This window comes from Oncorhynchus masou, chromosome 29 (assembly GCF_036934945.1).
Source record: "Oncorhynchus masou masou isolate Uvic2021 chromosome 29, UVic_Omas_1.1, whole genome shotgun sequence".
Classification (NCBI taxonomy): Eukaryota; Metazoa; Chordata; class Actinopteri; order Salmoniformes; family Salmonidae; genus Oncorhynchus; species Oncorhynchus masou.
Window position 1 is genome coordinate 31,299,912 of NC_088240.1, and position 14,612 is coordinate 31,314,523.

Sequence of the window (14,612 nt, forward strand, 5' to 3'; positions counted from 1 at the left end):
TCTTGATAGTCTGACTGCAATACGTCTTGATAGTCTGACTGCAATAAGTCTTGATAGTCTGACTGCAATAAGTCTTGATAGTCTGACTGCAATAAGTCTTGATAGTCTGACTGCAATAAGTCTTGATAGTCTGACTGCAATAAGTCTTGATAGTCTGACTGCAATAAGTCTTGATAGTCTGACTGCAATAAGTCTTGATAGTCTGACTGCAATAAGTCTTGATAGTCTGACTGCAATAAGTCTTGATAGTCTGACTGCAATAAGTCTTGATAGTCTGACTGCAATAAGTCTTGATAGTCTGACTGCAATAAGTCTTGATATTCTGAATGCAATAAGTCTTGATAGTCTGACTGCAATAAGTCTTGATAGTCTGACTGCAATAAGTCTTGATATTCTGACTGCAATAAGTCTTGATAGTCTGACTGCAATAAGTCTTGATAGTCTGACTGCAATAAGTCTTGATATTCTGACTGCAATAAGTCTTGATAGTCTGACTGCAATAAGTCTTGATAGCTGCGGCATCCAAACTTTTCATGGCTGAAGTTAATTGAAGTGACTACTTTTTAACCGTTAAAGTAATTTAAATTAATGAAATATACCCCTTGTTTTAGAAACCACCAGTATAGAGGGGTCTCAGTTTACAGTAAAATATAACACAGGAGTTTGACGGTAGTTTGTGATATCACAGGTGTTTTAAGTTAATTTGTCAAGTCAAGCTTACTTTTCCTCTGATGATAGGTCAATCTCCATGTAAAAGAATGCGCTGTTTTCGAAATGATCATTCTTGGGTGTAGTAGTGAAAGCAGTGATCAATCAATCAATCAAATCTATTTATAAAGTCCTTCTTACGTCAGCTGATGTCACAAAGTGCTATACAGAAACCCATCCTAAAACCCCAAACAGCAAGCAATGCAGGTGTAGAAGCACCATTAGGGGTGGGGACATTCAGGTGTCAGATGAAAGAACAGAAAGAGTCATCTCTCATTTGAGCACAACGTTTTAATTTTATTAATACATGTGCAAATAACAGTTATGATTATAAACAGGCATGTTGTGAGGCAGCTCTAGAGGTTCTGAACGCGGCGAATGGACCCTACGTTGGACCTCCAGTCGTTGAAGTGGCGGTACTCGCCCCTCTCCAGTAGGTGCTGGTGGCCGCGGTAGTTGGGGAGCTCGTAGAACACCCAGGTGCCATCCATCACGTTGCAAGAGTGCACCTCGGGGTGACGCCAGTGCTCGGGGAGGTTAGGGTTGTCTTCGCTGAACTCCATCATCTGACCTGCAAAGTCGGGACGCTCGTAGAGGCGGATCCTGAACTTGCCAGATGTCTGGGGGGAGGGTGGGTGGTAGGGGGGGAACACCCAATAGGATTTGTATTTAGGATATGCATGTACACATTATACATACATTGTGTCGTTTCATATTTGCATATCCATGCTCATAACTTTTGAACTATTTTAAGGCATTGCATATCTGATTACAGATTTGTGCTGTGAAATTGCACTTTAGGATTCATGTAATCAACTAGTCTAACACTCAACTACAGCTTGAAAAAGATACACCTGCATATTAGTATGTTTGTTATATTTTCTTTGCTTATTTTGAATACCTGGTCACTGGTTTTGATTGAAAACACTATAGAATATTCACGTCATATGGCTGTACAGTATGATTGATGAGACCATGGGAAGAGCTATTGGGAAAGCTATTGGGAAAGCTATTGGGAAAGCTATTGGGAAAGCTATTGGGAAAAATGCTGGGTGGAGATATGCAACGTTTGGTCCCACATGACGTGGCTCCTGAGCGGTGGCAGTCATTTAACATCCTCCACTGCTCTAGGTTTTGAGTTGTTACAGCTTGGCTGCAACATTTTTTTGTGTTCTTTTCTGTCTCCTCAGAAGCCTGCCTTTAGTCTGCACAGGACATATGCTGTAACACGTAGGTTTGTGTGTGCCAACCTGTATGTATACATGTGTGTGAGTGAGAGAGAGGTAGAGAGAGAGGTATAGAGAAAGAGAGAGAGAAGGGGAGAAAAATAATGGAGATAATTGTATTCTCAATCAGCATTAACCCAAACTAATACTGCCCGGCATGGCCCCCAATCTTCAAGCCAAACCCTTTGCCTCAACACCCAGTTCCCATTTCCAGTTCCCATTCTCCACACGGATGGAGTTGCAATGGCTAAAGTGGGAACTCAGCTCAGGGCAATCGCTACAGTATTCAAAGTGGTGACCCTGGAAGTTTTTGTCCTCATAGAAGACAATCTGTGGATTAAAAATAGGGGAGGTGGGTCAGTAGCGTTGTGAAACCAGACTAATCTCACGGTAGCCCACATTTTCTTTAACTTTAAGTCAAACTAAATATGAGCGCAGCGGTCACTTTGCTTGACCAGGCAAGTAGGTGGGAGTATGCAAGGTAAATTAGGTGGTTGCAAATTTCCTGAAACTTTCACAAAGTTCATGATATTCAGAAATCCTGCTTGGAGGATTCCAAATTGGATAATTCCTTCTCTGCTCATTCCCTCCTGATTCCGAGGATCATCCAACCAGGATTTCTGAAAAAACAGGTAACTTTTGGAAAGTTTCTGGACTTTTGCAAAAGAATTAGGTGCGAATATAGAGACGGGGCAAAAAGGAAAATGACTGTTAAATGACCTACCTTTCCAATGCTTTCCATGATTGGGGCTTATCTTCAACTTTTTTGATAACTCAATATTTATGCCTCCTTTCACATACAGTGGTATCACCACTGCCATGGGCCAGATTTATATATGTGGGACATTGAAATGCAATGCCAGGGGAATCATTGTCATTTGGATAGCCTCAGCATTTATATCGGCACAATAGCTGATGCAGCAATTGTTTTAAAAGTGTGCCCGTTTTATACAATGTTTACCCAGTGATTGTATACAGGTTGACCTTTTGATCTTACAATGCCTGATTCCAGAAACTGATTTATTGATGTTATTAAATTGTTTCCAGGCTGCTGGTTGTGCGATGGCCTCCGTGAAGTTGGCTTCTGGCCAAACTGCTCTGTTCTGTAAGCTTTAACATCTGCAATGGAACTGACAAGTGCATTTCTAACACCCATCATGCCCCACCCTCCATCTAGGCAACTGTACACAGCACACCACCACATTTGCTGTAGAAAGAGTCGACCAACATCGAGTTACCCAGAAAGAATAGAGGGATTATTGTCTCTGATCAGTATTTATGAAGTCTTGAATGTCCATACAGTTCAATACACCTCAAGATTCCAACACCAATGCCCCACCCTTCATCTACCACATTTAGAGTTGGAGTTGGCTAACATTGTAGTGCCTCTTAAATAACACTTTGAAGTTCATGGAAATGTGAAAGGAATATAGTAGAATATAACACAATAGATCTGGTAAAAGATCATACAAAAAAACAACAACGTTATTTTGTATTTTTTTTGTACCATCATCTTTGAAATGCAAGAGAAAGGCCATCATGTATTATTCCAGCCCAGTGCAATTTACATTTTGGCCACTAGATGACATTAGTGTATGTCAAAATCTTTAGACTGATCCAATGAGCCATTGCATTTCTGTTCAAAATTTTGAATCAAGACTGCCAAAATGTGCCTAATTTGTTTATTAATAACTTTTCATGTTCAAAATTGTGCACTCTCCTCAAACAATAGCATGGTATTACTTCAGTGTAATAGCTATTGTAAATTGGACAGTGCAGTTAAATTAACAAGAATTTAAGCTTTCTGCCAATGTCAGATATGTCTATGTCCTGGGAAATGTTCTTGTTACTTGCAACCTCATGCTAATCACATTAGCCTACGTTAGCTCAACTGTCCCGTGAAATGGACACCGATCCCGAAGAAGTTTTAACTCAGATACAGTAGATGGATTGTAATTTCTGATCACTCTTCTTGAAGTCAGTAACACTAAATGCCTTCACACCTCAGAAAAAGGGTCATGACTCTGACCATGTATAAGCTTGGGTCATGGTTCTGACCACGTATAAGCTCAGCTCTGGGCAAGCATCCAGAGGACAATCACACAATGCAAATAGGGGGTGCTTATACACACAAGTGTGTAACCTGTACAAGTGTGTGGTGTGAAATTGAAATTAATTATTTTACATATCCCACTCCCCCTGAGACACCTTCGGAGAGTGGGGTCACAACCAGGGATCCACCATTATTTATCATTTAACACTTTTAAAGGGTTTTCTTGTAAAAGTGTGTTTTATAAAGGTTAATGCAACATTGTGGTATATTGTTTTATGCATATTCCAATTTCTTAGTTAGCCATTTATGCCCAACTTCAAATTTGCTTGGACTTAATAATAATTTCTACCCATGCGTACTGCATATTTCTATCAGGATTTAAAACTCTCTCAAGCAAAGTGCTTGGATACCTAAATGGATGTTGTGGATTCCAAAGGCAACACAACTAGTGTCTTTTTACAAAGAGAGCCCTTGTTTGTCAAAGTGGTCAATTATAACAGAAAGAGTGCCACCCTGTGAATTTAGCATGAATTTCTTGTCAGAAGCTACCCACTTATTTTATAGAACTAAAATCTACAACCCACAAAGGCAAGGACAATATTTCTTATATATATTAGCCTACCTCGTTGTTTGCATGAACTGTTTACTTTTTTTAGTGGAAGCTGGGACGATGTTTAAATGCTGTGCCTGTAGATGTGGTCAAGAGATCCAAGTCAACTCGGCTAAGTAAAAATCAGTATTATGCAGATATACTTGAGTCACTTGTTACAGCTGATAGAAGAGCATGTGACAACAGATTTGCCAGTCATATAGGCCGTTATAAATATCTTCATAACATCTTATGCCATTGTTCATATCGTTAATAACGGCCTATGACAGATTTGATCATTTCTTATGTAGTAGTTATGAAGGCTTTATGAATAAGTACAGTACATAAAGTGCTTACAGTGAAGTGTTACCTATTCTTCTAAATCAAAGATATTTCATTCATTGAAATAACTGGAAAACTTACACACTGTGGCTTTATTCTCAGAGCAACATTCTGTGTTTTTACTTCTTGGATTCCTTAAATACCCCTTTCATGGTATACAGTAACTGTTATTATACAAATCTATTTATATTTACTAAGATATTGACCACTGTGTTTTATAATATATGCCTTTTGATATAAAAGTTCCATATTTTTCTATAACTTCCATGTGACCTCAATCATACTCAGAAACAAGCTCATGTTTATCATCAGAAAACTTTATTCGAATCTCACCATGCGACTACAATCATCTCTCGCCAGTGGCTATGATGCGACGGATGGAGCCCACGGTGGCATGCAGAGCTCCCCACTCGGTGTAGCGACGGTACTCCCCCCTCTCTAGCAGGTACTGGCGGCCGCGGAAGTTGGGGTGCTCGAAGAAGACCCAGGAACCCTCCTGGACCTTGCAGGAGTGGATCTCGCGGCTGTGGAAACGTTCCTGGACAGAGGGCAGGTTCTCAGTCACCTCCAGGGACTGACCATCGAAGTTAGGCCTCTCGAACAGCCTCAGCTTGTAGGGGCCAGTGGTCTGGGAAAAAGTTGATCAAACATCGAAGAATGTGTCATTATTGGCTGTTTATGAAGTTCTGAAAAGTGTGGACCTAACTAAGTTCTGATAGTAACCTGAATAAGGCCATGATCACGTTTCTCTGTAAAAAAAACTATGTTGATCTCCTAGTTTACATGACTTACTTTTTTGATGACCCGACAGGATCTGATACAGTCGTTGAACCCCATCCAGTGCTGGTAGTCTGCATACTCCCCGGGTCCTATGATGTACTGGTAACCCATGTAGTTGGGGCGCTCATAGAGGACCCACCAGCCGCCCTCCACCCGACAAGAGTTGCATCGAGCGAAAAAGTCATGCAGGTCAGCGGAGTCTCCTTTGCAGTCGTAGGACCGCCCCTGGAAGTTCCTGTCCTCATAAAACACAATCTGTTGGAAGAGAAGAGACAGCGTGTGACATTTCTGAATTCCATATAGTTAAAAAAATTACAGAACTATGAGACTTTGGAACAAGTGCTCATTCATTATATGAATCTCCACCGGAATACAACTCACCTTCTCCATCTCTTCAGAGTTCAGAATACCAGGCACAGTAAATGACACTGAAGCTCAGGGCCTGCAAGTATACTCTTTATAGATGGCAGAGACAATAACACCAAGCACATGGTTAGCACAAAGTGAATCAGATATTTCAATCAGCTATTCAAATATTTATCTAGGCTCAACGCATTGTTCTAAAGCACTGAATCACTGATCCACACACAATAGCAGGTAGAAAGTGCCACATTTCAGTCAGTTCATGTGGGATCCAAAACAATCCAGGGCCGCCAAGGGCAGCTTGAGATAAACATTAAACAAATAAATCAAATGGGAAATCGAATGAGTCTCACTGTATGTTTTAACTCATGAAAATCCATGTCATGATACATTTAGGCCAGGACTTCACAAGCTCTTAACAGGCTGTCTGTATCGAATGGACAAACAACTAAATGTTACAACTGTACTACTCTGTTTCAGTATCCCTTATTCTAGATATTCCCTTATCTTCACATCAAAATGAAAATAAAATATTGAAACTATTGTATTGTGTCATTCTAATATGTTGTTAAAATCTTTTTTTTAAATTCCAGCAGTGATACATTGTAATAACTTTGTAAGGAATGAAATACATGATTCTGTCTTTATGGGGATACAAATGCCCTTTTGTCTATGTATTCATTATGATATGTGCAACCTTTCCTTATAGAGGAAGAGAGGAAGTAGTTGCTGGACCACTCTTACAGAACCCAGAAGTAAATGTCTTAAACGCAAAGTCTTAAAAAGGCCAAATATGATTCTATATGCAGTTCATTCAGTTCATGCAAATGCAGACCTGTATTATCAGCATACCACTTTCAATGCCAACTGCTAGCTTTCATGCCGTTGTTGATGAAACCCTCAATTCTTTTGTGCAGTGGTCCTCCATATACGTAGCTCAGTTTCAAACAGCCCACTAGCACAACCCCAAGACAGATTTCTAACAACTTTTGTAAGTCAATATAGTTTTATGGTCCTGATTGTAGCTATCTCAAATGAATAGGACACATTTTTGTTCGAATTGTTTTTGCTCTGTTTCACAAAATGTATATAGACAGATCCAGGAATAAACAGTTCAATTACAATCCAGGATCGATATACTATGGCTACAGTGCCTTCAGAAAGTGTTCACACCCCTTGACCTTTTCCACATTTTGTTGTTTTACAAAATGTATTAAATTGAGATTGTGTGTGGCCTACACACAATACACCATAATGTAATTTTATATATATATTTTTCTTTTTACAAATGAAGGGAGGTTTTCCAATGCCTCGCAAATGTCACCTATTGGTAGAAGGGTAAAAAAAGGACATTGAATATCCCTTTGAGCATGGTGAGGTTAGTAATTACACTTTGGACGGTGTATCTATACACCCAGTCACTACAAGAATAGAGGCATCCTTCTTAACATTCCTTCTTAAGAGGAAGGAAACCGCTCAGGGATTTAACCAAGAGGCCAATGGTGACTTTAAAATAGTTACAGAGTTTAATGGCTGTGAAAGGAGAAAACTGAGGATGGATCAACAACATTGTAGTTCCTCCACAATACTAACATAATTGACAGAGTGAAAAGCCTGTACATACATCCTGTTTGCTATTAGGCACAAAGTAAAACTTCAAAAAAATGTGTCAAAGAAATGAACTTTATCTCCTGAAAACAAAGTGTTATGTTTGGGGTATATCCAACACATCACTGAGTACCATTCTTCATATTTTCAAGCATGGTGGTGGCTGCATCATGTTATGGGTGTGCTTGGCATCGGCAAGAACTATGGAGTTTTTTGTTGTTGATAAAAATAAACGGAATAGAGCTAAGCACAGGCAACATCCTAGAGGAAAATCTGGTTCAGTCTGCTTTCCAACATACATTGGGAAACAGTAGGACAAAATCTTAAAACACAATGCCAAATAGACACTGAAGTTGGCTACCACGACAACATTGAATGTTCCTAATGGTCTAGTTACAGTTTTGACTTAAAACGGGTTGAAATATATGGCGAGTCTTGAAAATGTCTGTCTAGGAATGATTAACAACCAACTTGACAGAGTTTGAATAATTAAAAAATAATAATATGCAAATATTGTACAATCCAAGTGTGCAAAGCTCTTAGAGACTGTGATTTTAACATGTATCGACTCAGGGGGTTGAATACAGGATAAACATAATTCAATTACGATCCAGGATCAACACAGCTAAATGACGATGCAGGTGTAACATCAAAGTGAACATGTTTCACAGACAGAACATTTGAATATTATCCTGGATAAAGTTGTTGTAGTACATCACATGTAATATGCAAACTGCCACAGTGACAAGGGCTTATGTTGACATGGGCCGTTGTACTGAATATCCCTTGTTCCTAAACTTAAATATTAGCTGGGTAGTGCGTGCATTGCTCAGAGAAATACCTTTTTAATCCTACTCTTGATGAGTTGTGTTGTGTGCTGAGATGTCATGGTATGCTAGCATTTTATTTAGAAGTCTTTGAGTGGTAAAGTAATGCAAAATTGCATACAATCTGATTCATTGTAATGCATCTTGAATTTAAACATGTCAGTGTCGATCATCCAACTTTTAACTCAGAATTGTATTTGTCTGCTGTGCGTGCTATTACTGGCTTTGGGTTTTCTCTCCACTTCGAGGTTGGTTACCTTGTTAAAATGGGTTACACCTGAGCTGGCCCAGAGAGTGATCGCATTAGTGAGGATGTGTTTCACCAGTGCTGGCCCAGCTGGTATTTAAGACCTGCTAGCCCAGTACATCTGCCGGAAAAGGAGATGTTGGGAGAGTTACGCCTCACATTAGCGCTCCCACTTTAGGTAGCCAAACAAAGCCGTAGTCTTAATCCCCTCTTAGGTTTGGTCTACATTTTTTGTAACTCCCTATCCTAAGTTTTTGTCCGTTTTTTATTTTAGTTAGTCTTTTATGAGGAATTTATGAGGAATTCAAGTGGGCATCCATAGGGGTTGTGTTTTAGGTCCCTTTCTAGTTGCTTTGCCAACATTCAGTGGACACCCTCATGGGTTTCTTTCAGAACCCGTCTGAAACACTTTCTGTTTTGATTTGGTTGTCAAAGTGACTACTTTGTTAGTTCCCTTTTCTGTTGAGCGATGACATCTAGGGTTGTCTTTACGGGATGTAACGCTGCCCCTTAGACTGTACATGTTTAACTGGCTGTTTATTGTGTGACACTGTACCGTGTTACAAACTGTTTGTATGTTCATTTGTATGGGTTTCTTCTATAGGATTGTGTAAAGACTTTGTTCTTTGGAAGGCAATACATGATTGTATTGTATTCTGTTCCATTCTATTTTAGTGTTGTTGATATGGTTGCAAAGATGACTAAAGAAACAGTGTGAGTAGATCTACCTGTATTGACATACAGTACTTGTGCCCGGTGATTCCCATGTCAAATTAATGAAGACAATGGGGTACGTAGGAATCAGACAGAGTTTTATTTGTTAGACTGCAACACTCTCACACAGAGGTGGGTGTCATAAGGCACTGCAGAGAGGTTTCTGGGAAAGGGGTCATCGTAGGGCTCTAGAACTCTAGAGGTTGTAAGGTTCTAGAACTCTGTGATCCTGCGGAAGGAGCCCACGACAGGGGAGGTGGCGCCCCAGTCCGTGAAGTTATGGTACTCTTTGCGCTCCAGGAAGTACTGGCGCCCCCTGTAGTTGGGCAGCTCGTAGAATGCCCAGGCACCATCCATCACCACAGCAGAGTGGAACTCATGGAACTTGAATGCTTCGTGGACCAATGGGCAGTCCTCACTCCACTCTGCCATATGGCCAGCAAAATCTGGCCTGTCATAGCATCTGATCTTGTAGGAATTTCCATAGACCTGCACAATAAATACAACCAAAAATATATAAATGCCAGTATCCTTAATTAATCATATTAAAGTAATCATGTTAATTATTTGAATTGCCATGCAAAAAATGATATTAGAAATGTGGGATGCCTCTTTAAAATGGTTTGTTGGCTGTTGTCCTGGTTTCCTTCAACAACTGATGTAGATGGGCCTGGACATGAGGCAAACTGCTGCCAAAACATGAGCCTTTTATCTATCCTTATTGTCTGTTGGCTTTTGACTGATCATTGCCTGGTTGGTGCACCCTGGGGCATTCCATTCAAGCTGGGCATTGCCCTGCATCCAAATCTGGTTTGACACATTTTAACATCCTAATTGCCAAAACCCAAATATACAAGCATAAAATAAATAAAAACAAGTTAGTGATGTCTGTCTGATGTAAAATGGGTACATTTAAGATCGAGAAAACATCTGTCAAAAAGCAAAAGAAATGCTAGAAGTAATGCAAATCACTGTTTCCTGGGGACTTTGAGCAATGATTTTGAACTTCTTGCCTCAAGTTGTCAGAATCTATCTACTGACACAAATAAACGTCAGACTCATCAGTCCCATCTTCAAACTAGCCTTACAGTTTGTACTTTTGGTAGGTAGGCTTACGTTTTTGATAGATCGACAGGATCTGATGCTGTCGTTGAAGCCCATCCACTGCTGGTGGTCAGGGTACTCCCCAGGGGTCAGGATGTACTGGTAGCCTGCATAGCTGGGGCGCTCGTATAGAACCCAGCAGCCGCTCTCCACCCTGATAGAGTTACAGCGGCTGAAGAAGGAGTGCAGGTCTGGGCTGTCACTGCTGCATTCATAACTACCACCTTGGAAATTCTTATCCTCAAAGAATACAATCTGGAAAAGAGATAGAGACAGAAAAGCCTGGTAAGATACAAGCTATACCTTTTATACAGTACTTCTACCAATATGTGGCTGTAATGATTGCTCCTCTGCCAAGCTGCAATACCTACAATGCTGCTTGAAGTTACAGAAGTGACAAAAAATCAAATCAAAGTCAGTAGTCAAATCAAGGCAGATTAACATAACTAAAAGTATAAGCACTTTTTCAGTCGAGCAAAGTTTCTCATACACGTTTTACATATATTCTATGATATTATCTATATAATCTAAAGACTCCTTCTTACCTTCCCCATTTGTTATTGTTATTGCTCACCTCCCACTCACCAGCTGTACTGCTGAGGTTTATATCGAAATGCAGAATGTGCCGACAAAGGAAAGCCTTTGTTAAGCAAATTAGCCTGATTTGCATATCAGCAAAATGGTTTGTTCAAGTTTAATTTCCCTTTGTACCAATGCAATGGCTCCGTATCAAAGAATTGCCAGAACTGTGATGTGAAAGTTATAAAGGCCAACTCTCCCAGCCTATCCCCTAAATGCATTATATGGATTGCTTTCAAGCAGTCTGCTATCATGGAATCTTTATTGGTTTCTTTTGGCATCTAGTATTTGTTTTTTTGTGATTTTATTTTGTCTTTAGCATCATGTTCAGGAACTGTCTCGTTTTGCAACTGTGTTGTCTCATCGTGCAAGTCTGAAGTTGTAGAAGCTATAATGACTGAACTTTCATCCCAATTGTCAATATCGAGTCAGAATTTAGTAGTCGCTGATGGGATCCTCTTGTTCAATTTATGTCTCATTCAGATCGGGAAAAAGTATTGAGATATTTCAAGAATGACAAAGTGTGTACGGAACTCCTCTGTGGGCTATGTGCAGTCAGAGTAGAGAGTTCGGGTAATCTGGTAATCCTGGTAATCTGGTAATCTGGTAATTCTGGTAATCTGGTAATCCTGGTAATCTCATGGACCATCTTTTCTTGCATCCATATCTCTGTCCATGAATTTGAGTGGTTATTTTCTCTCCTTTCCATGATTAAATATATTTTTAACACTTAACACCAGTGCAAAGTGTTTACAACAAATATTGTTGGCCAGTGACAGAAACAGTAACGTTAACTCTGTGTGGTATGGCACTATATAGATACATTTTAGTGTTACATTTAACACTTTGTGTTGATTTAATACTTGTGATTTTGCTATGTGTGTCTCCTGTAAACCAGTGTTACTTCAGGGAGCTTAGTGAAGTCTTTATGTCTCAGGCAAAAATTCATGACTGTACTTTATTGAAGCACCTCCGATCCACTTCAACCTCCTTCACAAAGAGACCCATCTGGGATCAAACCTGGGTCTGCTGACCATCACAGGAGTGTATAAACTTGCTGAGCTAAAGCCTACATCCTTCAATACATTAATTTACAAAAACAATTTTGTCAAGGCTGAGCCCCTTAATCTCGAACAACTGTTATTGGTACTTTGAAGCATGCCCTTGATTGAAGCCACAATCCTGAGTTTGTTTTAGCCCAATGGCAATTCCACCACTTGGCTTTGTATGGGGGATGGGGCTGGGGAAACGTAACAACAGAGCTATGGATGCAAGGATTGACTGTCCATGAGATTGAAATGATAGCTTTGAACATTTTGAAACTATACTTTGTTTGTTTACAAAGACACACATGATAACACAATCATATACAATGGAGTTAATCAGAGATTATGAGATTATGATTAACAGAGATTAACAGAGATTAACAGAGATTATGACAGTTGCATTATGACAGTTCCCACAAATTAGGGTTACTTATTGTGGGAAATGGGACTGACAAATGTATTTTATAGACAAGACTCTCTCTTGAAAAAGAGAGCAATAAATTCAGTGTGATATTGACGGTTCAATGTTTAAACTCGCTTTCCCGAAATTAGCTGATTATTAACATCTTCCGGTTCCCGGGTTGGAGCGAGCGGTCGCATCTACACTTCGGTCCGCAGGTAGTATAACTTTTCATTACATTTTCATTACATTTCATTATAGTACAACGGTTTGATTTGTCTAATCTTAGCAATTTCTTCTTAGCTAGCTACATAGCCGTCTTTGTATCAAAGATAATTGCGTAATTATCGTATTTCGTTGTCCTAACGTAGTCTACACTGCTATCTGCCCAGCAGCTAGCTATCGTCCACCGTCTACTAGCACTGTAGAAACTATTACACTCAACTGAACGACTCGATTAGTGTAGTGTTAGCTAGCTACTTAGTTGTCTTTGCTGTCTTCGTATCCAAGATAATTGTGTAGTTTAGAGTGTGTAGACTTAGAGTGATTATCTTAATTTACCGAGGTTAGCTAGCCAGCTATTTGTCGTCCTTAACGTAGGAGATACTGCTAGCTAGCTAGCCAACAGCTAGCCAACGTCTACCGAAATGAACTTCAACTACCCGGTCAACATTCCGCTTCGCTCCACAGGTAGCATCACATTTTCATTTCACTTCATTACAGTACAACGGTTTGATTTGTTTGATCGTAGCTAGCTAGCTACATAGCCGTCTTTGTATCTAAGACAATTGTGTAGTCTAGAGCGATTTTCTAGGTTAGCTAGCCAGCTATTGTCGTTCTTTTAACGTAACGTTACGTAATCAACACTGCTAGCTAGCCAGCTAGCCAGCTAGCCCCCGAATAGCAGCACTGTAGAAACTATTACACTCGACGGAACGACTTGATTAGTGTAGTGTCTACAACGCAGCCACTGCCAGCTAGCCTACAAAGTCAACAACGCACCCACTGCCAGCTAGCCTACTCCAGCAGTACTGTATCATTTCAATCATTTTAGTCAATAAGATTCTTGCTACGTAAGCTTAACTTTCTGAACATTCGAGACGTGTAGTCCACTTGTCATTCCAATCTCCTTTGCATTAGCGTAGCCTCTTCTGTAGCCTGTCAACTATGTGTTTATCTATCCCTGTTCTCTCCTCTCTGCACAGACCATACAAACGCTCCACACCGCGTGGCCGCGGCCACCCTAATCTGGTGGTCCCAGCACGCACGACCCACGTGGAGTTCCAGGTCTCCGGTAGCCTCTGGAACTGCCGATCTGCGGCCAACAAGGCAGAGCTCATCTCAGCCTATGCCTCCCTCCAGTCCCTCGACTTCTTGGCACTGACGGAAACATGGATCACCACAGATAACACTGCTACTCCCACTGCTCTCTCTTCGTCCGCCCACGTGTTCTCGCACGCCCCGAGAGCTTCTGGTCAGCGGGGTGGTGGCACCGGGATCCTCATCTCTCCCAAGTGGTCATTCTCTCTTTCTCCCCTTACCCATCTGTCTATCGCCTCCTTTGAATTCCATGCTGTCACAGTTACCAGCCCTTTCAAGCTTAACATCCTTATCATTTATCGCCCTCCAGGTTCCCTCGGAGAGTTCATCAATGAGCTTGATGCCTTGATAAGCTCCTTTCCTGAGGACGGCTCACCTCTCACAGTCCTGGGCGACTTTAACCTCCCCACGTCTACCTTTGCCTCATTCCTCTCTGCCTCCTTCTTTCCACTCCTCTCCTCTTTTGACCTCACCCTCTCACCTTCCCCCTACTCACAAGGCAGGCAATACGCTCGACCTCATCTTTACTAGATGCTGTTCTTCCACTAACCTCATTGCAACTCCCCTCCAAGTCTCTGACCACTACCTTGTATCCTTTTCCCTCTCGCTCTCATCCAACACTTCCCACACTGCCCCTACTCGGATGGTATCGCGCCGTCCCAACCTTCGCTCTCTCTCCCCCGCTACTCTCTCCTCTTCCATCCTA

At 40.8% G+C, this 14,612-nt stretch overlaps 3 protein-coding genes across 3 annotated transcripts; all 3 read right to left on the minus strand.

Moving 5' to 3' along the window:
- Nucleotides 1–1,064: 1,064 nt before the first annotated feature.
- Nucleotides 1,065–2,676, minus strand: LOC135519557 (gamma-crystallin-3-like). Its single transcript, XM_064944792.1, has 3 exons — nt 2,659–2,676; nt 2,124–2,264; nt 1,065–1,328 (listed from the first exon to the last, which is right to left on the minus strand). Exons 1-3 carry the CDS (start codon nt 2,674–2,676, stop codon nt 1,065–1,067), a joined length of 423 nt encoding a protein of 140 aa, XP_064800864.1.
- Nucleotides 2,677–5,264: 2,588 nt separating this feature from the next.
- On the minus strand, nt 5,265–6,088 carry LOC135519559 (gamma-crystallin S-1-like). The gene is made up of 3 exons (XM_064944793.1): nt 6,080–6,088; nt 5,702–5,953; nt 5,265–5,546 (listed from the first exon to the last, which is right to left on the minus strand). The coding sequence occupies exons 1-3, from the start codon at nt 6,086–6,088 to the stop codon at nt 5,265–5,267; spliced, it is 543 nt and encodes a 180-aa protein (XP_064800865.1).
- A 3,582-nt stretch (nt 6,089–9,670) lies between these two features.
- Nucleotides 9,671–11,115, minus strand: LOC135521149 (gamma-crystallin M2-like). The gene is made up of 3 exons (XM_064947081.1): nt 11,107–11,115; nt 10,574–10,816; nt 9,671–9,946 (listed from the first exon to the last, which is right to left on the minus strand). The coding sequence occupies exons 1-3, from the start codon at nt 11,113–11,115 to the stop codon at nt 9,671–9,673; spliced, it is 528 nt and encodes a 175-aa protein (XP_064803153.1).
- Between the last annotated feature and the right edge of the window lie 3,497 nt (nt 11,116–14,612).

Bases quoted from the DNA above. Each gene is read 5' to 3' on its own strand.
- LOC135519559 (XM_064944793.1), bottom strand. The intron at 5,547-5,701 runs GTAAACTAGGAG...ACTTTTTCCCAG, and splicing joins TCATCAAAAAAGTAAGTCAT to ACCACTGGCCCCTACAAGCT.
- LOC135521149 (XM_064947081.1), bottom strand. The intron at 9,947-10,573 runs GTAAGCCTACCT...TTTATTGTGCAG, and splicing joins CCTGTCGATCTATCAAAAAC to GTCTATGGAAATTCCTACAA.
- LOC135519557 (XM_064944792.1), bottom strand. The intron at 1,329-2,123 runs GCAAAGGGTTTG...CCCTCCCCCCAG, and splicing joins AATGGGAACTGGGTGTTGAG to ACATCTGGCAAGTTCAGGAT.